Below are 24,511 nucleotides of genomic sequence, written 5' to 3'. Positions count from 1 at the left end.
GATATGTCATCTGTGGCTTATTTAACCATTCTATAAATATTCAATTTTGCCCAATACTGTGCTGGGCCCTAATTTCCATTTAGCTGTAGTTATTATTCTGCTTGGTAAACTGGGCGAGTTTGGAGAATCTAAGACATGTGAAAGGTCTTCTCTGGACACAGTCATGTAATTGGTTATAGAACGGACCAGCAAGGAGTGTTTGGCTTTAAAACTAAGATATTATTAGTGGTTTTGGTTGAAAAATGAGAAGCATTATGTTCAGTGACTCTAAAAGTAACTACAGACAATCCAGTCTTCTTCTTCAGTATCTAAGAGTATCCTTATTTTATATGTTCACACACACACACACACACACACACACACACTGCCTTATCGAGGGGACTAGGACTTAGGGCTGGGACTCCATAGAGTCTTACTTGATAAATATTATATCATGTTCTTATGACTCTTGCAAATCCCGTTTTAGCAAAGTGTTGCTGCAGGCCGGGAGGTCTGCTCTTCTTCACACCTGTTCGTGTTCTGCCAGGAGCCCTGAGAAAGGGCTTTCAAGCTGATGGGCCAGAGTATACTTTGTAGTTCGCCCTTACTAGTTCTATAACCTTAATCAAGTTATTTAACTTCCTGTGCTCAGTTTTCTTGTGGCTAAAGGGGAGTGGTAACCCCCACCTTGTAAGTTTGTTTTGAAGAATAAATAAAATAATTTAGCTCAAGGACTGGGCCCCACATTGGCACATAGTGACGCTCTGTAATGGAAGCATCATCCTGGGCCTGAGCTTGGTGTCCTGCAGAGGGTGAGGCTTCCAGTCACAGTCTCTAGATTCAAATCCAGGTTCTGAAGCTTCTGGCTGTGTGACCTTGGGCAACAATTCAACCTTTTGAACTGTAGTTTCCACCTCTGTCAAATGGAGCTAATGATCCCTGACCTTCAAAGGTAGTTGTGAGGACTTAACAAATAGGGTCTGGAACAAATTAAAATGCTAAGTATATGGTGATTGTACTTTTTAACATCACATTCATTATCACCTAGTTAGTACAGAAAGCAATAGTAAAAATGAAGTGAAGAGAGGCCATGGGTGAGTAAGTTCTTACAGCAAATTCTTTCTGAAAATAATACCAGAAAAGAATAATTTGTAAGGGAAGAATAAATTAAAGGACATAAATATATGCTGACACCAGCTTCTAAAAGAACAGAAATGTGCCATATATGTATTATTCCCATTAAGGAATAGTAATAGCCAGAGCATTATTCCACAGTTCACGTGTGGCAGTACAGTCAGCCATTTTTACTTTTTTCATGGGTTTATCTTGCCATGCAGGAATACAGTCTGATGCACTTACTCTTGGCTTTGAGTTTCTGATGGGGTTTTCTGTTAGTGGTTGTATTCATCCATTCTGGCATTGCTGTACCTGAGACTGGGCAATTTATAAGGAAACGAGGTTTAATTGGCTCACAGTTCTGCAGGTTGTACAGGAAGCATCGCACCGGGCATCTGCTTGGCTTCTGATGAAGCCTTAGAAGTTTACAATCAGGGCAGAAGGTGAAGCAGGGACAAGCATGTCATATGACGAAAGCAGGAGCAAGCGACAGAGAGTGGGTGGGAGGTGCCACGCACTTTTCAACCACCAGATCGCCTGTGAACTCAGAGCGAGAGCTCATTTATCACCAAGGGGATCTGTGCCTATGATCCAGACACCTTTCACCAGGACCCGCTGTCAACACTGGGGATTACATTTCAACATGACATTTGGGTGGGGACATATATCTACACCATATCCTTAGCTGTGCGAATAATAGGATAAAAAGACCAGAACCAGGTCGTACTGTCATGCTTTTGCAAAGCACATTCCAGAGAGAGTGGGATGAAGAGAGATCAGTTCCCAGGATTATATCTTCCCATTTCAGAACAGAGAGAACAATAAAGATCATAATTTTCTCATTCACATTCATGATAACTCTTCTTATTCTCTCTCTTGTTTTCCTTACTTGACTTTTCAATGTGAGACATTTTCAAACCATGAGAAGTCACTTGGAAAGTAAATAGAAAGATTTTGTTCTCTGTTGGAATGAAGGTGAACTGGAGTGCAGAAGAAATAAAGATATGTTTCCCTAACATTCCTAAAGTGACAAAGACCTGAGATAGAAAGAATATTCTCTTGGGCTACCTCTGGCTCTCAGATATGAAACTTATTTTCCAGCTTGGTAAGATTTAGGGAGAAAAGCAGGTAGGTATTGTCTGTGTGGGAAATTCAAAGCATTTGAAAACATCCCCAGAATCTGGCTTGACTGAATGCAATCTTATTAATTCAATAAGCACATGCAATTAAAAGGGTTATGCAGAAAAGACAGTTATATTTCCAAGTGAATGGGGGAAATCTTGTTTTCTAATTGATTTGTTAGAGGTATGAACCAGAGTAGCATACAAAACCTTAAAATCACTGGCAAAACAGGTGTTAAGACATCTTTATATTCTGCCCCTAGACGCTGTTTAACTTAAGGATTTATTCATTCATTTATCAAGCATGTATTGTAGGCCACTCTGGGCAGGCATTGTCCTTGTCACTGGGGGTATGGCAATGAAAGAGGCAGACAAGTCCTAGTTCTCATGGACCATCTATTGTAGGGAAAAGAGTCACTAAGCCAGTGAACAGGGCAATTCCAGCTGGTGATGAGTCCTTAAGGTTAATGTGACGGCGACAGGGGAGCAACATTAGATAAGGCACCATCTTGTTCGATACTTTAGGGAAGATTTTTGGAAAGTTTATGGTAAAAAATAAGTGAAAAAATTTCAGTTGAGAAATGAGTCTTTTAAAACCTTTGTTGTAATTAATACATAAGGAAAGAAAAGCACAAAATCAGCTGGTTAGCTAGTTGGGGCTCTGAGTCTGTGGTCTACAAGCTGGGGGTGAACTAACCTGCCAAGACATCTTTAAGTCCTTGAATGGGGCCAGTGAATGAGCTTAGCAAAGAGAAAAGCAATGCATCACTGTTTCATGTTTTATAAATATCTCCCCTTATTTCTGTAGACATGGGTTACCGAATCTTGCTGTGAAAGAAGTTTGCTTAACCCCTTAGGTTGGTCTCTGTCTTTAAACAAGATTTATTGAGCTCCCCCGTGTGCCACATCATGCTATGCAGTGATCAAGTACACATGATTATAACAACACCTAAGTTACCTACAACTCTCAGGAAATGAGACATTCTGGCTCATGAACATTTCTGTTTGGGAACTAGCACTCATCCCTGCCTCATCATTTAGGTGGGAACAACCCTCTTGTTCTGATTCTGTTCCTGTTACTTTTTGTTGGTTTTGTGAAATGTACTGGTCTACTGCCAGTCGTTGGAGCAGACACTGTTGGCTGGCCACCTCACAGCCAGATCCTCCTCCTCTCTGCTAATAGAGGTGGCCATGTCCAGCCTCAGAGACTGAATCATAATTTGTTATTCTAATCCTAGTCCCCTTTGCCAGTGATTGATGTAGGGTTAGGCCCATGACACATTTCAAGAATGAATCATAAGTTGATGTCTAATGTGGGGTTTCTGGGGGAAGGTTTCCCTGCCTGATAAGAGATAGACCTGAGGTGAAACTCTCTGCTGTTGGGTAAAATTGAGAAGTTACTTGAGGGCCTGGAGCACTTGGAGCTGCTGCAGCCTTTTTTTGGTGACCTTAAAGAAACATTTTTGACACGGGGTGTCAGAGATGTTTAGCTGCCAAATTAACCCTGCAACCTTCTAACTTTGGTCTTATTATAACATGGTAAAAAATAAAGGCTTAATTGTTTAATCTTGGAGTCAGGTGTTCTGATTTTACAACTCAAAGCATCCTAATTGATATAGCAGTTAAAGGTGTGGGCATTGAAATCAGACTGACTTGTGTTTCAGTCCCAGATCCACCAGTAGTAGGCTGTTCTTCACTGGATACAGGCTACTGAGTCTTTCTGTGCCTTAGTTTCTTTAAACACAGGAATAATAACAGTATCTGCCTCATAGGTAAATTGTGAGGTGTAAAGGAGATAATGCATAGATTATTGACAGCACATGATAACTATCTGCCAAATGTGAGCTATTACAATCATCACTGCCTCTGTGTGAAGCCATCAGAACAAACCTAGGGAGGTGGGCAGAACTGAACGTGTGCGGGCATGGGTGGTAGCCACCCATGTGAACAGCATCAGCCAGGGAAGCTGGGGGTGTCGGGAGCAGCAGTGAGCCTGGGAGAGGAGCAGGTAGGACCTGGATCCCCCCACACCCTGCCTGGTCATCCTGAAGATTTAGGTCGTAGTTGGCCAGCAGGTCATGGTCTAGACTATGTTTTAAAAAGTTGAATTACATGCTAACATTTAAAAAGGGAAAGATTCCATGTAAAACATAGGTGTATCTATCTCTGATCTTCTTGTAATGGTATTTTTTAAAGCCCTTATTTGTTTAACCCACTTAGAGTCAGGCATTCTCATGTTATAATTAAAAGCAGCCTCGTGGATAAAGGCATGGGTCTTTGAGGTCAAATGTGGGCCTTGGAGAGGGCAGTGTGGGCACCTGGGTGTCCTATTAGCTGGGGGATGCGTCACCTACTTCCTTGTGCTAGGATGCTGCAGTGGCAATAGTACCTCTAGTGAGGAAGGCTGTTGGGGACATAATTTGCCAAAGTGGGTGAAGGAAGGGCCCCTATTCTTTTACAATGAGCTCTCAAGCCAAAGTGGGTGACTGACATGCTTCCCTACCCATATTTTTGGTATTGGAATGAAAAGATTTTTAACTAGTCAACTTACAAACATGAGTGAGATTTTGCCTTGTCAAAGATCCAAATTTTGTGTGCGTGCACGTGCGTGTGTAAGTGTGAAGGCTGCGTGTGGTGCAAGGGCTATGGGCCCATGCTCTGATACTGAACCTCCCAGTACTGGCCTTGGACCAATCACTTAACCTCTAAGCCTCAGTTTCCTTATCTTGAAGGTGAGATTAATGGTAATAACTATCTCACAGTGTTACTGTGAAGATTAAATAAAATAAAGATATAAATTTAGTAAATGCTGGTTTATCAATATCATTCCTCAAAGGATAAGGCTGGTGGTTGCTGGAGGGATCAAGCCTAAGAATCTTTCATTCTGCTTGCCAAAAGGAAAGTGCAAATTAAGCCTTCTGTACTAAGGGAAAATAATCATTAGGCTTCATGACCTGAGTTGAAGGAGAAAAATTCAGGCAGAAAGCTGAAGAAATTTCTGATTCCTTTTTTTGGTAAAGTTTTTCCAATTTTACAGAAGCAATAAAATAAAATAAAATAAAAGAGTAGCACTAGGCAAGCCAGCTGTTGGATGATTGTGCAAAGTTCTGCTTCTTCCAGCAGAGGCCTCTTGTGCTCAGGAAATGAGGCTGGTGGTGGGTGGAAGGGAGTGCCCTGGGCCAGGGTGCTGGCTTCCTGGAGGCTTCCCCAGAGTACCGGGCGTCTGCTGCCTTCAGCGAGGGGAGGGGAGTCTAAGGAAACACTTGCAGGGCTGCTCCCCAAACCCCTCACCTTCTGGGCTTCAGGGAGCGGGATGCCAGTGCCCCAGAGGAATGCATGAATGTGAAACTACCTTAAAGAAGGAAATAAAGAGAAACAGAGAAAAGAATGGAGGGATGAAGGGGGAAAGAGCTGGGAGAAAGAGAAAAAGAAAGAGAAAGAAGAGTTGAGAGAAAGAGACTAGGAGAGAAAGAGAAAGGAAAAAGGAAGGGAGAGAAGAAGAATGAGAGAGAAAAGGTTAGAAATGGTGAGAGAGAAAGAGAAAGTGTGGGGAGAGAGAAAGGTAGAAAGAAGGGAGAGAAAGGAAGACAGAATAAGAAAAGGAGAGAAAGGAAAGGAGAGAGAAAAGACAGAGACAGAGGGAGAGAGAAAGGGAGAAAGAGAAAGGAGGGGGTGAGAAGGAAGGGAGGAAGGAGAAAGAAGGAACCCAAAGGGTGGCTCTGTTTGCTGAGCTCTGATTTCTTTCCTGGCTCCAGGGCTAATAAAGGCTGAGCACTAGCACAGCTGGATCACAAGGTTCAGATCCACAGAGCAAATTTGTCCACTTTCTGCCTGCCTTTTTTTGGTTACAGACAGGTCCCAGACTTAACAATGGTTCGATTTATGATTTCATGACTTTTTGACTTTATGACTGGTTTATCAGGGTATTAGGTGCACTTTCGACTTATAATGGGTTTCAGGACATAACCCTATTGTAAGTGGAGGAACATGTGTATTTCATTTCCATCCACTGTTGCTACCTTGGCAAAAGGGTAGCATATAAATCCTTTTTAATTCAAATTTACTTACTATGGATCTATGAAAACTTGGCAGCAAGCCTCCTGAATAGATGATTGACAGAGGAGAAGTCAGATGAGCTATTTAAAGGCTCAGTAACAAAACAATCAGGAAAGGACCAAAACTGTGAGCTATGGGCATGATTTGGGGAAAGGAATTACATTCTGCTGATGGAGGGACCAACATGGTCCCTGGCCCACACGTTGTGTGCATATGTTGCTCATCATTCAGGATGTGCATTTGGCTAGGTAGTAAAGGAAGGCAGGGCCAAATGGTGGCTTTGACCTTCCCAGATCAAAACTGGGATGGAGAAGAATGCTAAGGACTGCTTGCATCAATCAGGCCTGAGAGGTTCCCTCATCCATGAGCATATACACACTTCCTAAGTATACACGGTCTCCATCTATTTGGGAGGTAAAATTCCCCCTGCTACTGTGGTCGCAGGCAGCAGTGGTGGAGGGGCAGGGGCTTCAGGACCTAAAGGAAGAGAACAAGAATGTTGCTTTTTGGCAGCTTTGCTCCTGTAGCAGGACCTGTCTGTGGGATTACGATGGGTCTTTATGGGGATGTCATTTCTGGTCCGTTTGGCCTCTCTAGGCCAGGCTTTGCTTCAGCTGTGAGGCAAGATTCTGCATTAACATGGGTGGCCCATGGATAGCTTTTTGGGGGTCCTGGCTTGAATTGTTGAGGGAACGTGAAGGGACACAAAGAAATGGCAAAAAGAGGCAAGTGGTGGAGAAAAAAAGCTTCTGAGGCCCCCAAAGCAAAAGGAATGGGGCTGGAAGGAGTGGGTAGGAGGAAGAAAGTCAATATGGACTCAAGGCCTCTTCCTGGGCCTGTTCTTGGGGACTGGTGCCAAGCATGATGTGTGCTGAAGTTGAGTTAGTTTGTTGAGGGAATGCTGGCTTCCTGCTGTTTGGCCACCCTTGGATAATACTTCAGAGCCCCCAGTTGGCAAGCTTCTTCCCTCTCCTGGGCATGACCCACCCCTTCGAAGCAGTTGTGTGTTCCATGACGCACTGCTGCAGCGTGAAGCCAAGGAGCACGGTATGTGGATTGAAGACTGAGTCCTGGCCCAGCCCTTGCTCTTTACATTAGACCAGGGACCTTCCAGCATATCAGCAACTCTGTCCTGTGGAGAATGGCAGGAATTAAAATCCCTCCCTGTTCACCTCTCAGGTTGCTATGACAGTCACTACTTGAAAATATTTTCTAAATGAAAACATTCACATTTAAAGTTTTTATTTTTGCTAATTTTTTCAAAATTACAGAAAAAAATTATTTCAAAAGACTAAGGGAACATTTGCATTTGAATAAGGTGATAAAAGGGATTCTGAAAATAAAAAAAAAACCCATGATATGAAGTTTTTCATTCAATTTTTTTTCTTTTAATTACATTTCTTTTAATGCTGAATTTACTCCCGTGCCATAAGTTTTTGTTTCTTCAGTTTCTTCTGGGATATCTTTTTCTTCTGGGCAACCTCCTCTTCTGGTTTAGGAACAATCTGTTTCTTTTCAGTAAGGATCATCTCAATGTGGCAGGGAGAGCTCATGTATGGGTTAATCCAACCATGAACTCTGTAGGTCCGTCGGCGCATCTTAGGTGCTTTGTTCACTTGGATATGCTCGATGACCAGAGAATCTACATCTAAACCCTTAAGTTCAGCATTACTCTCTGCATTTTTAAGCATGTGCAGCAAAAATTCAGCACTCTTTTTGGGCCACCGACCTTGTGTCCAGCCCCACTGCTTAGCCTGGGCACACCTGCCAACTCCACCATTGTAACGTCGGAATGGTATGCACTGTTTCTGTAAAGTGACATCTTTCAGATACTTCGTGGCTTTTCGAATACGCATACCCTTGATGGCCTGGGCAGTTTCACGAGTGTTCTTAAAGTGAACACGAAGATTGGAACCTCTTGATTTGCATGATTTCGTGGGGGTTCTCCAGGTCAAGTGAATAGCGAACCATTTTCACAGATTACCTCAGGCCGCTTAGGGAAAGAGCTTCATTCAATTCTTTAAAGCCAAAAAATAAATTGTGCAGTATTGCTTTAGGAAAAGGAAAAAGGAAACTGTGAAACAGTTTTGAAATGAAGAAAATATCTGTCTCTTTTCACCAGGGAACAGACCTAATAACCTGGTTGTCTAGTATTGGGCATCAACTTACAGCCTTCCCTGACTGATGCGCCCCCAAAATAGTCCTCAGGGTTCCACTTCACTGTCTTCATCACCAGCTCTGCTTCCTGGATCCCAAGAGGGAATCCTGGGAGAAAGGGTTTTGAGAATTTCTGTTTCATCTGCTATCCTTCTGGCCTGAAGAGAATATTATTTCCACAAGAACCAATTTCTGCTCCTTTCCAATTTATCTGAGAAAGTGGGAGCCAAGGTCTTTCTGGCTCTCTGCAGATCACAACCAAGATAAACTTGCTTGTCCCTTTCTTTTGGGTAGGATCTTGAAGGGCCAAGGACTCTTGAAGAATGCTAACAGTGGTGTCTACAAGCCCAGGACTTCTTATGCAGCATTTAAGGAACTATGGAGCATAGAGGTTGGAGAACAGAGATCTCTGTGAATCAGTGCAAGGGCAACAAGACGTAGCTGGTGTAACTTTTCTCCAGCCTACCTGCCCTTATATCCTTGATCATCTCTGAGGATTTCCTTAAGAAAAACTGTGACTTTGTGCTTACAATGCAATCTTCATGCTTAATCCTAGGAAATGATTTTGCCTTTAGTAATGGCCATTTACCATGATTGTAGGTGACTTTCAGAGTGAATGTCTGCATATAAGTTGGAACTAGAAAGAAACTTATGGCTCATCCTCCCTCAGGGAAGGGATTTTGACCTGTGCCAAAGACTGTGACCTGTTCCAAAATCAACAGCTCTCTTAATACTGGGAACAGAAGTAGACCACCCTCCTATCTTCACTGCTCTTAGTGTGACCAAGGGACTGAAGTTTTTCTCCAGCACAACATGAGAGGAGGTGACACATTCAAAACTCCCTCACATACTTTTCTCAGCATTTTTCTCCTGGCTGACTGGGGCTGTCACCCCTAGCAAGAGCTTAGGAACCAAGCGTTGGAGGAAGAATGACTGTCAGCCTGGATCCCTGCGTGGCTAAGTGGAAGAGAGACACTACTTACCCCTAACCCTGCTGCACTGTTGTTACTGGAGTCAAGTGATCCTGCAGTCATGCCTCTCATGTGTTTCAGTTTCCCCATGACCACCCACTGTAGTGCCTGGCAAGCAACAGATACCCAAGAAATCTTGATTGAATACGTATCTTTATTCTTTGAAGACTCTTGTGATAGTTCAATGAAATAATCACTTTGGAAAGAGATATTAATGTGGAAAAGCTGGTTGACAGAAGTAAGATGATGCTATCTCACCCCTTTCCTCCCTTTCAACTTAAGAAGCTTGAACAACTTGTTGAACTATTCATTTGTCCAGGGTAACAGAAAAAGGATATTGTGGACATAATGAAATCCATGTAATTGAAGGAGATCCATTTAATTTCAAGCCTCTCCTCAGTGTCTCCCCCAATTCCAAAACCAAATCACAAACCTGGACAACCAATGGACAGGAACTTTAGTCTCTAGGATTGGTATTTACATGAAGCAGCCAGCCACAGTGAGGCCAATGGAGAAGAGATACTCTCACTTTGTAGGCGTTCAGAAAAAGAGAAAAACTTGAATGGTTTAGGAAGGTGATCTTTAAGATCTTATCCAATCCCAAGTTCTGTGATCGTCAAGAAAATAAACAGAATTTTAGTTTCATCCTGTTTTGACTCCTGTGCCTCCCATGTCCATTCCCTGGGGAAGCACAAGTCAGAAAGAGAATTTCCCCCAAAAGCACAAAATAGGAGGCTGAAAGAAATGAATAACTTTCAGTCAATGAATAATTCATATTTAAGCATCCTTGCCTCTTATTAGGGGGAGAATCAAGTCTCCAAGCAATATGTCCTTTTAGTTATACTTTGGGTACATTTTGCATTTTGGTTGGGTACATGATGACTCCATCATCTTTGTATAGGACTGTAGGCATTTTTCCTTCTCTTTTAAATAAAGCATCTTTTGGTCAAAGGACTGCAAACCTCACTAAAGAATAGTCTTTGGAATCAGATGGGCCTGCATGTGAATCTGGGGTGAGTTATTTGATAACTTCAGATCATTCATTTCCTTATTATAAACTGGGGTTAAATATATACCTCATGGGGTGTCTTGATAATTATCGTTAGAAATTATTAATCCAAAAAGGCTGGCATGTAATAAATGCTCCATGCTGGCTGGATCTTTCCCCTCCTCCTTTTTTTCTGCTAAAATGTACAAAGTCCAGTTTGTGCGGCTGCATTCCATGGTGGTGACCAGGAACGTCTGTGCCACATTCAGCTACTTCAGGAGACACAGATAGGTAAATGAGCAGCAGCAGGGCTTCGTTCTGCTGAAAAGAAAGACTGCTGATCCTGAAAAAGTCTGGGTTATGCCTGCAGAGTATAGAAACCTCAAAAATGACTGAAGTTCTGAGGAAGCTATTTTTAAATGGCCTCCTGCTGTGACACAAGCTTTCTGGGAAGGTTTATTTCAGGCCCATTATAGCTTTCCACCTGATCTCCTGCATTCCTTTTGGTTTATCTCCATCTGCTGGTACAATATGAAAGATACTTTCACAGAGACCCAGACGACTGGTGGCCTTGCTGTTGCAGCACCACACAGAGGTTCAGGCCAGCACTGAGATCTGGGAGGAAGAAGAAGTTTCTGAGACAGAAGAGATATGGGGCTTCTTATGAAAGAAGGGGAATGTCATTTTTCTATCTTGGCGTGAGTTACTTAGTTGTTCCTCCTCCTCAAGTCAGCTTCGCTTCAAGTGAACTTCTGGTAGGTGAGCTGTCAAGTTGGAAGCCTGGAGCACGGTGACAATCCACTCCACACTTAAGGCTTAAAACCTCAACCATTATTTAATTTGCTCACGAATCTGCAATGTGGGCAGGGCTCTGCAGCACAGCTTGTCTCTATTCTGGGCAGCATCAGCTGAGGCAGTTTGAAGGCTAGATGGGGTGACTCAGTGGCTGAGGGCTGGAATCTTCTGAAAGCTTCACTCCCTTACACATCTCTTGGTTGATGCTGGCATCAGCCAGGGTCTCAGTAAGTCTGTGGACTGAACACCTGCACTTGGTTCCTCCATGTGGCCACTTGGCTCCCTCAGAGCACAATAACCAGCTTCTAAGAGAGAGGGCCCAGCACGATGGGGCAGAAGTTGTTTTCCATTTTATGACTTAACCTTGGAAGTCACTTAGCATCTCCTCCGTCCTTGTCACAGGTCTGCTTAGATTCTCAGAGAAGGAACCCAGGCCCCTCCCCTCAGTGGGAGGAGTGTCAGTGTCATGTTGTAAGACAAGAGGCCTTGTAGTGGCCAGCTGGGAAACAGTAATCTGCCACAGAAAGGAACCTGCAGAGGAGTGGAGGCATGGGCTGCTTGTTGGAAAATTAAGAATTAAGGAAAGTCAGAGCTGTATTTTTTCACTTTACAGAAACTTCACTTTACAGTGGGGCTGGGTAAGGGTGGAGAAATGGCAATGTAATAGAAAACAGAAGTAGAATTTTCCTTGAGAATCTATTTATTTGGGAGATGCTGTAAAATGAAGAACCTAAACTGGTTTTATATCAGTGAAAAGTTTTGCTTAAAAAAGCCTTCCCTATTTCAAGATTATTTATCAATGACATCTGGTACTTCCAATATTTTTATGGCTTAATTTTTGACATATTTGGAAATTATCTTGATGAAAGGAGGGAGGCAGGTGTTCAGATGGATTGTTTTCAAGTGAATTGCCAGTTGAGACCTCTGTTTATTGAATGATATGGTTTGACTGTGTCCCCACTCAAATCTCATCTTGAATTAGAGCTTCCACAATTCCCACGTGTTGTGGGAGGGACCCGGTGGGAGATAATTGAAATCATGAAGGCAGTTTCCCCCATACTGTTCTTGTGGTAGTAAGTTTCGTGAGATCTGATGGTTTTGTAAGGGGGAACCCCTTTCGCTTGTCTCTCATTTTCCTCTTGCCTCCTTCCACGTAAGACGTGTCTTTCACCTTCCGCCATGATCGTGAGGCCTCCCCAAACACGTGGAATTGTGAGTCCATTGAACCTCTTTTTCTTTATAAATTACGCAGTCTCGGGTATGTCTTTATCAGCATTTATCAGACTAATATATTGAGTAATCATCTTTTTCTCATTGATTTGGAATTTTACTTTATCATATACTAAATTCCTATATATTTTGGAGCCTCCTTCTGGACTCAAAGTATTTTTATCTGCCTTCTCATCAAGATAATGTCCCATCATGAGCTCTGGAGCTAGACAGAGCTGGGTGTAAACTCAGAAGCAGCTTAGCTATGGTTTACTTTAAGCCTCAATTTCCTTCTCTATAAGTTGGGTTGTTTTTCAAGATTAATGGCTCAACGTGTTGCAAAAAATTGTTCTGCATGGTTCCCAGTACCTGTGCAAGCAAGGTTCTTGGGGAAACGGACTCTGAGTTGGAAATTTATGTGTTAAATGTTTTTCTGGAGTGCCTTCAAGATCAACAGCTATGGAAGGGTGAGAGAGTAAGCAGCATGGGCAGAGGGAGAAGTTGAGTGCAATGCAGCCTCAGCCACTCTAATGGGAACCCTGAAGTTTAAACAGCCCTTCAGTGTTGTCCCGGGTTGGACAGGCTTATTCATATGCCCACACTGATCAATCTGCATGGGTGCCAGTGTGGAAATGGATACGGCCTACAAAGACATGGCTCTCTGCAGCAGAGGCATTCCATGAGGAAGCTGACAGCTAGAGTGCACCACCAGCAGACCAGTCCTTTGTCAAAGGGGAATTGCGGCTGTGCATCACAGTGTCGACCATAGTACCTAGTTCAAAAACTTTGATTTTTTTTCCTCTTCCCTTACTCCCAACTCTTTCAGAAGCAGTTCAGCAAAGCTTCATGCTGGAAGGCTCCTAGTCCAGGGCCCTCTAGTATATGGAAATTTTAACACTTTATCACAGAGGTGTGGAGAAGACATTGAAGAGATGTAGCATTGTATAAGATGGAGGAAAGTGAGGTGGCACAATCTAAATACGATGAGCTAGGTATGGATTTGACAAATCCAAAGCTTTCATCTTAGGTTAAAACACTTTCCTTTTGATCATTATTTGTTAATTTCTAGATTAAAAAATTGACTCTAATAGGCAATGTGAATGTGATAACCAGGCTATGGAATTATCCCATGATTATAAGGAAACATCTTAGAATAAGTATTTGCACAGATCAAACAAGGTGAGGTCATCAATTTGCTTTTCCTTTTATTATAAAAGTAAAATAAAAAATAGCATTTATAAATCCAACATTTTTTCCTTTAAAGTATTTGATCTAAAAAACATATTTACAATAGCAAAATGCAGAAAAGGGGGAAAATACCATTTTCAGCAATGATTGTAACCATGTTTAAATATTGACAAGTACTTTTTTTTTTCAAATCAGAGAAATAACCACATTAGAAAAAGCAATATGCCTTTTTTTTAAATGGCACGTCAAGTGACTCTCATTTTAAAATATCCCTTTTCTTAACCCTTAATTTGAATGCAAAACGATGTTGTGGATGGTCAGAAGGAATGCCAGGTGGGGACAGTGATACCTTTAATGACAATAGGAACGTAGCAGAGGGACAATAGCAATGACAACAGAAAGCAGCTGTGATCCGGCAGCAGCCGGCAAAGCTTAGTAAGCAACCTCATCCCCAGATGCATCCACTCAGCCAGTGCTGTGATTGCTAGATACTATCTGTAAGTGAACCAAACTAAAATTCATTTATGAACCAAGAAAGGAAGCCAAGTTGAAAAGGTCTCGAGTTATATCGAGAATGATTCAGGCAGGCTGGCTCTCTGAACACCTCTGGACGCGCTTCAGCTTCTGTTTTGTGGACAATGCAGTAGAATTTTAGGGCTTTGGTTTATATGGTGTGGGAAACTGTCAGCAGGCTAAATTTTGCCTTCTAGAGGTCCTTCCTGCCCATAATCATGGGACATTTTGTTGAGAGTTAGCAGTGAGCCACCACTGGTCAGAGACTCAGTAAAGCTGAGTTTGCGGAAGGACGTCTCCACGCCACTGTCGCAGACACTGTCGCTGTCTCGGAGCTCATCTGAGGGGAGAAAGCACAAATTCACTGGGGGAATGGCCGGGACCAGGCAAAGCCTTTGCTGTCATACACCTTATGCTCCAGATGGGCTCCAAGTTTGGCTCTAAAAAGCTCATGGACTATTCTGTGGACAACTCTTGCCCACTGGCTTCTGCCAGCCACACATCCCACCTATGCCACCCCCACTGTCACGACTGCTTACCGTGGTGGGAAGGGCAGAAGGTACTGTGGGACATACTGCGAGGATGTTATGAATTAGCCAAATGTCAGAATTAGCCAAATGCTTTCACATCTTCCTCCTGCAATCTAGTCTTGTGTTTGAGAATCCTTTCTGAATTCTCTTCACTCACAGTGGACCTTTTCTTCCCTTAGAAATCAGGTGTATTTTTCCAACCACCGTATTATCTATTTTATAGCTGAGGAAACTGCTGAATCTCAGCAAAATAAATTGGTGACAGAAGCAAGAACTAAAAATTAGCTCTCTGGGCCTCATATGCTATTACAGCATACATTGCCTTGAAAACACTTTTGGTAGCAAAGAAGTAAAATGATTTTAGTGAAAATGAGTCTATACTGGAAAATCAGGTTGAATTCCCTTTGTTGATAAGTATCCTTAGGGATATGACCAAGGCAAATTATTTCCTATACAGTAAGGAAACGGAAATCTAATATACACTAATCAAAATGCTATCTTCTTAGGTATCAAATTCCAGTATTAGAATATTAAGACTTTAATGCCAGTGGCATGACTATCATCTTGGTACTGATTGATTTATTTAATCAACCAATCTTTATTTGGTGTCTATTATGTGCTACAAACTATGAGATATCCTAAAAATAACTACAAATTAGGGGCTTAATGCTTAGGTAGGTATTTACTTTTTTAAACAATATAAGTACTTGCTTTTTTTTTTTTTTTTTAATATCTGTGCAGAAGGAGCACTGGGCAGTGACTCAGGAGATCTGGGTTGTTTTCCAGCGGATACATTATTCCTTTCTCAAGTGCACACAATGGCACCTGCCCTTGCTCCCCTGGGAAGGCCCCCTGGCAGGGTGAGATGGGTACTGTAATTGAGTGGCAAGAAAGAGCCAGCCAATTAAGAGCTTTCCAGGGAATGGGAAGAGAACTGTCAAAAGGCTGGATCAGACCAGTGAGCCAGGGGAGCAGAGAAAACCCTTGGGAATGGAAGGGCAGTGTGGACAGTGTGGAGGAAGAGGTTCCACAGCAATGTTTAAGAAAGCAAACGAGTAAAACAGGGATACAGTTTTATCTTTAAAACCTCGAACACTGCTAGGCACACAGTGTATGCTCGATCAGGATTTGCTGAATGAATGACTGAATGAGCTGAAGGGTATAACCCAGAAGTAACACAATGTGTCACTAATTTTTAAAAAGAATCACACTATCTGGTGGGCAGACAGTGGACTGAAGGGAGGTGGACAGGAAGGAAACAAGGGGACGGAGTAGGAGCCGTGCAAGAATCTAGGCAGGAAATGACGGCGGGCTGGACTAGGGCGGTAGTTGCAGACAGGATGACATTTGATGGGTCGCATATGAAGTGATTAGTGCCAGAAAGGACTCCTGAGGAATTCCTGGGTTTTGTCTTAACCTCCTGGAAGATGGCAGTGCTTCTGACAGATGTGGCGAGTATTGGGCTTGGGTGAGGTAGAAAGCAGGGAGGGTTTAGGACTGACCCTGGAAGGCTGTGACTTTATTTGTTTTTTTTTTTTTTTTTTTTTGAGGCGGAGTCTCGCTCTGTCGCCCGGACTGGAGTGCAGTGGCCGGATCTCAGCTCACTGCAAACTCCGCCTCCCGGGTTTACACCATTCTCCTGCCTCAGCCTCCCGAGTAGCTGGGACTACAGGCGCCCGCCACTTCGCCCGGCTAGTTTTTGTATTTTTAGTAGAGATGGGGTTTCACCGTGTTAGCCAGGATGGTCTCGATCTCCTGACCTCGTGATCCGCCCGTCTCAGCCTCCCAAAGTGCTGGGATTACAGGCTTGAGCCACCGCGCCCGGCCAAGGCTGTGACTTTAAAAGGTGAGTGTGGAAGAGGCAGCCAGGGGAGTGTGCTGTGGAGGAGCCAGGAATGGAGACGGTCTGAAGTTGAAGGTAGGGGTCAACCATGACACACTCTGCGAGTTGTCAAGGTGAAAAGGAGGTGACTAGAGATCTGGCAATGTGGAGGTGACTGGTCACTGTGAGGAAAGCAGGCCTGGTGGAGTGGTGGGGATGTGATCCCAACTGCAGGAGGCCAAGCAGAGAGTGGAAGGTGGCAAGCTGGAAAGAACAGCTCTAAAAAATTCTTCTGAGGAGCTCTGCTGTGTAAGGGAATAGAGCAATTGGACTGTAGCTAAATGGGATGTGGGATTAAGAGGGTGATTGTTTCGGTGTGTTTTGTTTTTAAAGATGAGGAAATCATGAAATGCTTGCTAGGTGATCTGGTCAGAGAGTGGGGAGGAGGAACGGCTAGAACAGGAGACAGAGGTAAGAATGAACAGTAACAACCTAGTAGAGGTGAGGGGGCTAGACCCAGGGGAGAGGTGGCTCCTCAGCTGGGCAAAGAAATTTAACCCACCAAGCCCAGATGGAAGGCTGCCAGTGTGGGCACAGGCACAGGTGGGCTGGCACTTGGTGCAAAGGTGAGAGGGTTCTGGTTTCTTCTGTTTTCAATAGAGTGTGAAGCAAGGGTGTTGCATGATTAAGGGGAGGGAAGGAGTGTTGGGGGATTAGAAATAGAAAGCATGGAATCGTCATTTACAGAGTGGGAGAATAAAATTGTAGGAAATACGGGATTACTGGGCTGGGTTGAGAGTCCATTTCATATGGTTGTGAGATTTTTGGTGGCATGACACATGGTCCCATTTATGGTGGGGGACAAGGTCAGTGTCATGAGCATGAGAGAGGAGGCAAAGGAAGGAGATCGTTCTCTCTCTGTATCTTGTTCTCTCTTTAAGGTAAATATTATTTCTCTCATGTCTTAAATTTAATCACCCGCATCATGTTGTTTTTCGTATTTATTGTATTATTTAGTGTTTACTAAGTAGTTCATGTGGCAATCTGATTTTCCAAGGGTACTGCCCCCTCATCTGAATGGTACTATCAAGAGAGGCAGAGGGTGAGCCCAGGGCGTACACAGACACACAGGGAACTGTATTGAGAAGATGAGAAAGAAAATTGCCACATCATATCCCAAGAGAGCTGAAGACACCAGCCTGGGGGAGCTGGAAAATATCTCCACTGTCTTTTGTCTTTTTTCTTTACCTATTTGCTGCCTTGTGGAGGCAGGCAAGAGAGGCAGCGAGCGGGCCTGAGAGGTGGTCTTCACTGGGCTGGAGGCTGCCTGGATCACTTCAATCGCTTCAGTGTAGCCCATTTGTCTCAGAGCCTCCACCAGCTCTCTGACTGTCCCCCCAGAGACCTGTGAGAAAAAAGGAAGGAGGAGCATGTTCCTGTGTTCGAGTCCCAGTGCAGGCTGTAAGCACTGACAGCCCACCCTTCCCTCTTCCATGCTGCCTCCTCCAATCAGGAGCCAGGAGGAAATGGAAAGGGCAGAGAACAGCGACTAAGAAAATACAGTCTTTGAATCAAGTTTCCTGTTTCGGCTCAAAGATCACTCAGAAATCACAGAGAAGTGGTTTGTAGTAAGCACACAGAGACAGAGAGAGAAGCGCTGAGGCAGTGAAACTCTGCCTACAGTGACGTCTACACAGTCTCCCTCTGTAAGCTGAAGCTCTGAAATCCATGGAGAAACAAAAGCTAACCATGAAATTTTCAACAGAAAACAACTTCACCCCATGCTTTTCTACATTTTATTTTTAGAAATGAAAAAAAAAAAAAAAAAATCACCAGGTAATGGCTCCACTAGGAGTCACCTCACAGAACATGACTCAATGCCCCGCCACGTGGTAAGGTGTGTTCTTGGGGACAGGAAGCTACGCATGTTGATTACAGTCGATCCTTTGCTCAGGGCTGTTCAAGTTCTGTGAAAATCCCGACCCTCTACATAGCATTTTCACAGGAAGTCTCTAGGTATTTGAAAACGGGGAAAATCTGAAGGTATCTGAAAACAGCATTCTCAGGAAGATGGGCTGCCAACTTTTAGCCTGGGTCACCCTCCCAGGCCTTGGGCAATGAGTGGTTTTCTTCTTCAGAGTTAAGGAACAGGGAAGGAGATTATGCCCTGGCCAGAGATGTTAACAGAGTAAAGTCAAAGGAAAATTGCTAAATCTGTAAGGTAACATGTTACCTCATAGTTGTCCATAAGTGTTTTGGAAGGAGCAGGACTCAGCCGGAAGGCATTATTAAGTATCCCCAGGCCTAATTTCTGTGCCAGAGTAGCCCAGTTTTTGTCTGGATCAGGAATTTCTAGCAACTTATAGAGCTGCAGCTTCACATCTTCAGCCAGCTGTTTCATGTCTCCTGAAGGAAATGAAGAAAGAACACACTTGTTCTAACCTGCCATAGACACTCTGGAGGGACTGATCAATGCCACCTGGCTTCCTCCAACTCCCAGTGGAAGCAACCAAGCTACTCTACTTGAAGGTCAAAGCCCAGCTGGGTAGCAGGCAGTATATATTTATAGTAGATTAAAACTGGATATTCTCCTTATCTACCTCCAGCATCTTTTGGTTCTGAAATAAGAAATGTACTTTTCACAGTAGACCCTGGATAATGCTGGTTCCTCCCTTTAAATGATACTGTGGAGATAATAATGGTTATGAGAATCTGGTTCTATCACAACCCACCTTGTGCTAGTAAATCATCAGATGTAAACTCTGGCTCATATGGTTTCCCATTTAATATGTCAAATACCTGTTGGCAAGAAAAACACCAGAAATTGTTAAACATCAAAGGGACCACTAGGGCAGTCTGTTTCTTTATGATAAAGAACTCAGCATGTCCTCCTTAGGAGGGCCTGGTACCCTAATGATGGAGGAATGGCAAGAAGAGTCAGGACCACCCTCCAAGAATATGGTACCCTTTGGGGGAAGAACAAGCTGTGGGAGCTCTGGTGCAGGGAAGTTGTGCTTTGTACAAACTCTCTGAGCTGGGTCAGAATACCCAACCAAACTGCAGTCAGAGCTATAGCCTTTTGGAAGGAACAGGCAGTCCAGGCCACCATGTCAATCATCTCCTGCTCAGAGACCTAAGGCTAGGGAAGAGCTTACTCAGAGCTGAGAAGCTGTGTCCCCTCTTCCATAGTAACAAGCTTGTGAGAATTAACTGTATAAGCTTGCTGAGATGTCTAGATGTTCACAAGGCTTGGTGTTAACCCTCTGGCAATACTGACGTTTTAACTGAGGGTCGAGAAATGTCTTAGGCTAAAAGAAAAAGAATTCCAAAGCTGCAGAAGCATTTGTGGTGTTCTCTGCAGTCACTCTGGTGCAGGCTGACCTGGGTAAGGAGAGCGTGGGGTCACTGAGTGCATCATCTTTTTGTGTTCTGTGGCAAGGCCTTCTGGGGAAATGAGGTGCTAACATAAAGGGAGAACCATGTAGTCTCTGCCAACATCAGTGAGCTGGACACAAACAGGCCGTGGGAGGCAGATGAGCAGTTTTAGAAGTGGAGCAGCTCTCGCCTCTAGAAGAACTGATCTTGTCTTGCTGGAGATCTTGCACGCTGCCCACCTCCTCCCTCTGGCTTTTCTTCCCAGGGCCAAATGACCTAGTAACTGCTTTATACCTTCAGATCTCAGCCCTGTGGAGTTTTGAGGAAGGCTTTAAATCTATTTACTCTGTTTTATATTTATTGAAATTCTAAGAAGACTTCTTAGTTTATTTTTACATCCCAAAATCACTTAGCTAAGTTCTAAGCAAACAGTAACATTTATCCTAGCTTCAGAAATTGAGATGGTAACAATTCTGGTGTGAATTCGGAATGGGTAACTTTTATGTGAATTTTGTGTTTTTCTCCTAACCTTTTCTCACATCTCAACTCTGATCTGATTAGGCATACACTTTCGTACTTAGAACTCAGCTGACCTAGATCTTTCATGGATAGGGTTTTTCAAGATAAAAATGGTCTCTGACAAACAGACTTTCTTAAAAATAAAAGGCATGTTCTTTGGGAAATAAAGCACCGGGAAGACCATCTGTTCTTACATTCCTGAACCTCTGACTCCCTCAGGGGCAGCCATCAGACAGATGGAGCGGCACTCACCTGCCAGCTGGCGGCCATATCTAGAGGCGTGGTTCCAGGCACAACTCCTTCATCCTCTCCTGCATTTTCCCAAGAGTCATCCAGGTCATAGAGAGGCTCAAAGTTCTCCACCAGGGGATCTGCTCCTGCGAAGTTAGGTTACACAGCATTAGGTAAACCCACATCTTGTCAACTTTCAACTGCCTGCAAAGGTCAGATTCCCAAAGGCAAAGCACTGTAGCAGCTTGAGGCAATCTCCTGGATAATTTTTAATGCATAAAACGTTTCCACTGGAATATCCAGAGAAATTGTTTTAAAATTGTAATTTGCTTTGATTGTTAAAGTTGTCTTATGACACCTTAAATAGCCAAAGATACTATTGAAAAAAAAAAAGACTTCAAATACTCTGACTTCACATTTAACTCTACAGGATATTTCTCAGCTGAATGATGCATCTTTAATCTGAGGGATGATGGACGGCATGATTACAGCGACTAGGGTGCACCCTCAGGATTAGGGTCCCCACTGTTCAAATTTACGCATGACAATGTATTTCTCAGCCCCTTTTCTTGGGCACTCAAAACAGCAAAGATGCTTGATATCTAGTGATAGCATGGCCAGTTTCATTGCTGGGTACAGCAATGCCAGGGTTCTGATCTTTAAATAAACAAACCTGCTAGGCTGTATAATTATTGAAATATTTTGGGAAATCTAGTCTGCTCTTTAGCATCCAGCAAAAACAAAAACAACAAACAAATAAACAAAACACCAAAGTAACTCAAAGACTAGAGCTAGAGTTACTTCTCAGAGGCTTAGATTATTTTGATGAGTGTTTAGCTTGATGTCTAATGATGCCATTTTCGAGGGAGGAACTTGTTTTTATCTTGCTGGGAGAACATCAGATGTGTCAATATCAATAATAGAAGAGTACTTAATGGGAAGCAAAGAAGGATCTTCACGCTATTTCTTGATTTTACTCTCCCAGTTCTGGCCTGATCTATGAGACAATAAATGTAATCCCACCATAAAAACCATGGAGAAATTAAGAGGAACAATTTACAGGACCAAAGACTGGAGGGATGAGCTATCCTTTAACTGACTTTTTTTTCTGTGTGTGTGAGTGCAGTGGCGCAGTCTCAGCTCACCGCAACCGCAACCTCCACCTCCAGGGCTCAAGGGATTCTCCTGCCTCAGCCTTCCAAGTAGCTGGGATTACAGGTGCCCGCCACCACACCTGGCTAATTTTTGTATTTTTAGTAGAGATGGGGTTTCACCATGTTGGCCAGGTGAGTCTCAAACTCCCAACCTCAGGTGATCCACCCACCTTGGCCTCCCAAAATGCTGGAATTACAGGTGTGAGCCTCCACACTTGGCCTTAACTGACCTTTTCCATGACATTAAGATTCGGGCTCGGTTTTTCATCTGAGTTTCTTCATTTATATATCAGAGAAACTGTTACTTGCTATTCCTTTCATGGGATTCTGAGGATTCAATATAAAGCATTTTTAAAAGGGTTATAGTTTCTTTTTCTTTTCTTTTCTTTTTATTTATGTATTTTTTTGAGACAGGGTCTCATTCTATAGCTTAGGTTAGAGTGCAGTGGTGAAACTGTAGCTCACTGCGCCCTTGAACTCCCAGACTCAAGTGATACTATTACCTCGGCCTCCCAAGTAGCTGGGACTACAGGCGAGTGACACCATGCCTGGCTACTTTTAAAAATTTTTAATAGACATGAGGTCTTACAATGTTGCCCAGGTTGGTCTCAAACTCCTAGTGCAAGTGATCCTCCCACCTCAGCCTCTCAAAGTGCTGGGATTACAGGTGTGAGCCAACCCATCCGACTGGTTATAGATTCTTGTTGGAAGGCATTTAATTATAATCAGTGTCTTCTAAAACTATTAATAACCACTGCAATCAGAGTTTCTTGTTCAAGAAAAAGCTCTATTTGTTAAATAGAGTTTTTTTTCCCTCTTTTTTTTGGTATTTTTTTTATTGTTCTCTCTTTTGTTAAAAGAGAAAAGAAAAATATGGTGTTCCCAAAGAAAAAGTTCCTATGTCTTTAATTTGCTTTGTTTTCTTGAATTTATGTAGCGTTTACCTTCTTAGTTAAAAGAAAACCTCTAAAGTAAATCAGATATGTCAGGGCAGGCTTCAGATGCCAATTTCATTACACATATTTTGGGGTTCTAAATATGCAAGGCACTGGAGATTCAAAGATGAACATGGATAATTTTTTATACTTCACAGGACTAGACAATTAAATGGAATAACATCTGCAAACCTATGAACAAAATAGGAGAGAGAAACATAGTAGAGAGAATAAAGTCTTGAAGTTCACACTGCCCAAGTGTGATTCATAGCTCTGACACTTAGGGGAACCCTGAAGTGGGATCTGGTAGTCTCTCTAGTCTGTTTCCTTGACTCTAAGATGGGGAATAATAACGGTATTTGTCACAAGGGGTGACTGGGCATTAAATGAGACTGTGCACATAAAGTGCATATCATAGTGCCTGGGACATGGAAAGGTCACTAAGTGCTAGCCATTTTTAGTGCCTTCCACATAATGGGTCTTAACACATGGCCCATTTTCTTTTTCCTACACTTCAATTTCTAAGAGACATTTCTTTCAAAATGAAGTCTTTAAATGATTTCTTTCACCAATAATCTTTTTCTTCTGGGGACTTCTGATATGATCTGAGACTGATACCACTCAGAATTCCATAAGGAATCAAACTCTACTTTGAAAGACCCCTTGTCATGGGAGTCAATCTAAACAATCAAACCCCAAACAGATGAATCAGAAAGTAAAAACTAACATGACTGTCAGGGTAAAGCCCAAGATTACTAGTCCAAACAGTGCCTTATGGCAGATAAAATGTGATTTGCCATATAATTTTTATTTACCCTCGCTTTTCAGCAGTAGGTCTGTGGCTTAAAGGAGGCAACATGGCTGCTCTATTGAAGTTGGGTTTGCATTCCTGGTAACATTTTTTATTAATGACCGCCAGGTCGCCACCTTACCTGCTGCTTTGAGAAGAGCTGCCAGCCTGGTGGACCCTCTCCCAGCTGCTATATGCAGGGGTGTGGTTCCATCGTAGGTAGTACTGTCCACATGGGCATCACCCTACAATCCAGCCCACACAGGGAAGCGTTAGTGGAAGGTTCTTTCGCCCTTCTGTCCCCACCTCCCAGTGTGCATGGCCCCTTGGGTCCTATTACTAGCCCAATTGCTACTTTGGGCTGGCTCTGTCATTGAAGATATCCCCAATTAGAGATGCCAAGCAAGGGGGTGGGGGAACATCTAAAGGTGCTACTCTGAAGCCCTCCATAAGTGTTAAATAAATAGAGCTGATTATAAGGGAGAACAGCAGCTACTGACTTCATTCTTCGAAGAGATTTCCTTAAATCTCCCTCAGGAATTTAATGCAAAAGCAAGTAAGAGCGCCCTTCACCTCCAGGAGCAGGCAGCCTGCCAATGAGATGTTGTCGTGCTCCACAGCCAGGTGCAGTGCTGTGCGCCCGGACTTTTGCTCCTGAGCATTGACGTCGGCCCCAGCGGCCACCAGCAGCAGCAAACATGGCAGGCTATTACTCATCATGGCTAGATGAATGGCATTCAGACCTAGAGTCCAAGCAAAGGGACAGTCACAGGATGGGATGGCTAACTCACAAGATGGCCCTTGGTGAAGCTGAAGGAAATGGCAAAAACTGAATCATGGGGAGGGACAGCAAAGATACTGTAAGTCTATTGTTCTGCTTTGAAGACCCACAGTCTCCTATTATGTTCTCAGGAGACACTGAACATAAATAAACATTCCCTGAATAAACGACACTTTGTATGCTTCAAGATGAATCTTTACTCAGGCCTCTGCTTTTTCCTCCTACTAACTATTCCAAATCATCTTTAAAAAAATTAGCTTTGGTGAGCAACAGAAATGCCC

General features: G+C 43.2%; 1 protein-coding gene and 1 pseudogene across 4 annotated transcripts in view; both read right to left on the bottom strand.

Moving 5' to 3' along the window:
- Window positions 1–7,652: 7,652 nt before the first annotated feature.
- On the bottom strand, window positions 7,653–8,250 carry LOC117085714 (annotated as a pseudogene).
- Window positions 8,251–13,757: 5,507 nt separating this feature from the next.
- Window positions 13,758–24,511, bottom strand: part of NFKB1 (nuclear factor kappa B subunit 1) — a 131,132-nt gene continuing 120,378 nt past the window's right edge. For all 4 annotated transcript variants that reach the window (XM_033214880.1, XM_033214881.1, XM_033214882.1 and 1 more), the window contains 7 exons: window positions 24,023–24,192; window positions 23,592–23,694; window positions 20,592–20,716; window positions 19,178–19,244; window positions 18,679–18,851; window positions 17,694–17,850; window positions 13,758–14,433 (listed from right to left, as the gene is read on the bottom strand). In XM_033214880.1, the coding sequence (XP_033070771.1) occupies window positions 14,273–14,433; window positions 17,694–17,850; window positions 18,679–18,851; window positions 19,178–19,244; window positions 20,592–20,716; window positions 23,592–23,694; window positions 24,023–24,192 (956 nt within the window). In that variant the 3' untranslated portion in view covers window positions 13,758–14,272. The remainder of the gene's footprint in view (window positions 14,434–17,693; window positions 17,851–18,678; window positions 18,852–19,177; window positions 19,245–20,591; window positions 20,717–23,591; window positions 23,695–24,022; window positions 24,193–24,511) is intronic.

Source organism: Trachypithecus francoisi, unplaced genomic scaffold, assembly GCF_009764315.1.
Source record: "Trachypithecus francoisi isolate TF-2019V2 unplaced genomic scaffold, Tfra_2.0 Lachesis_group1, whole genome shotgun sequence".
NCBI classification, from domain to species: Eukaryota; Metazoa; Chordata; class Mammalia; order Primates; family Cercopithecidae; genus Trachypithecus; species Trachypithecus francoisi.
The sequence above is the reverse complement of the archived record's forward strand: the minus strand, read 5'-3'. Positions and strand labels throughout refer to the sequence as shown.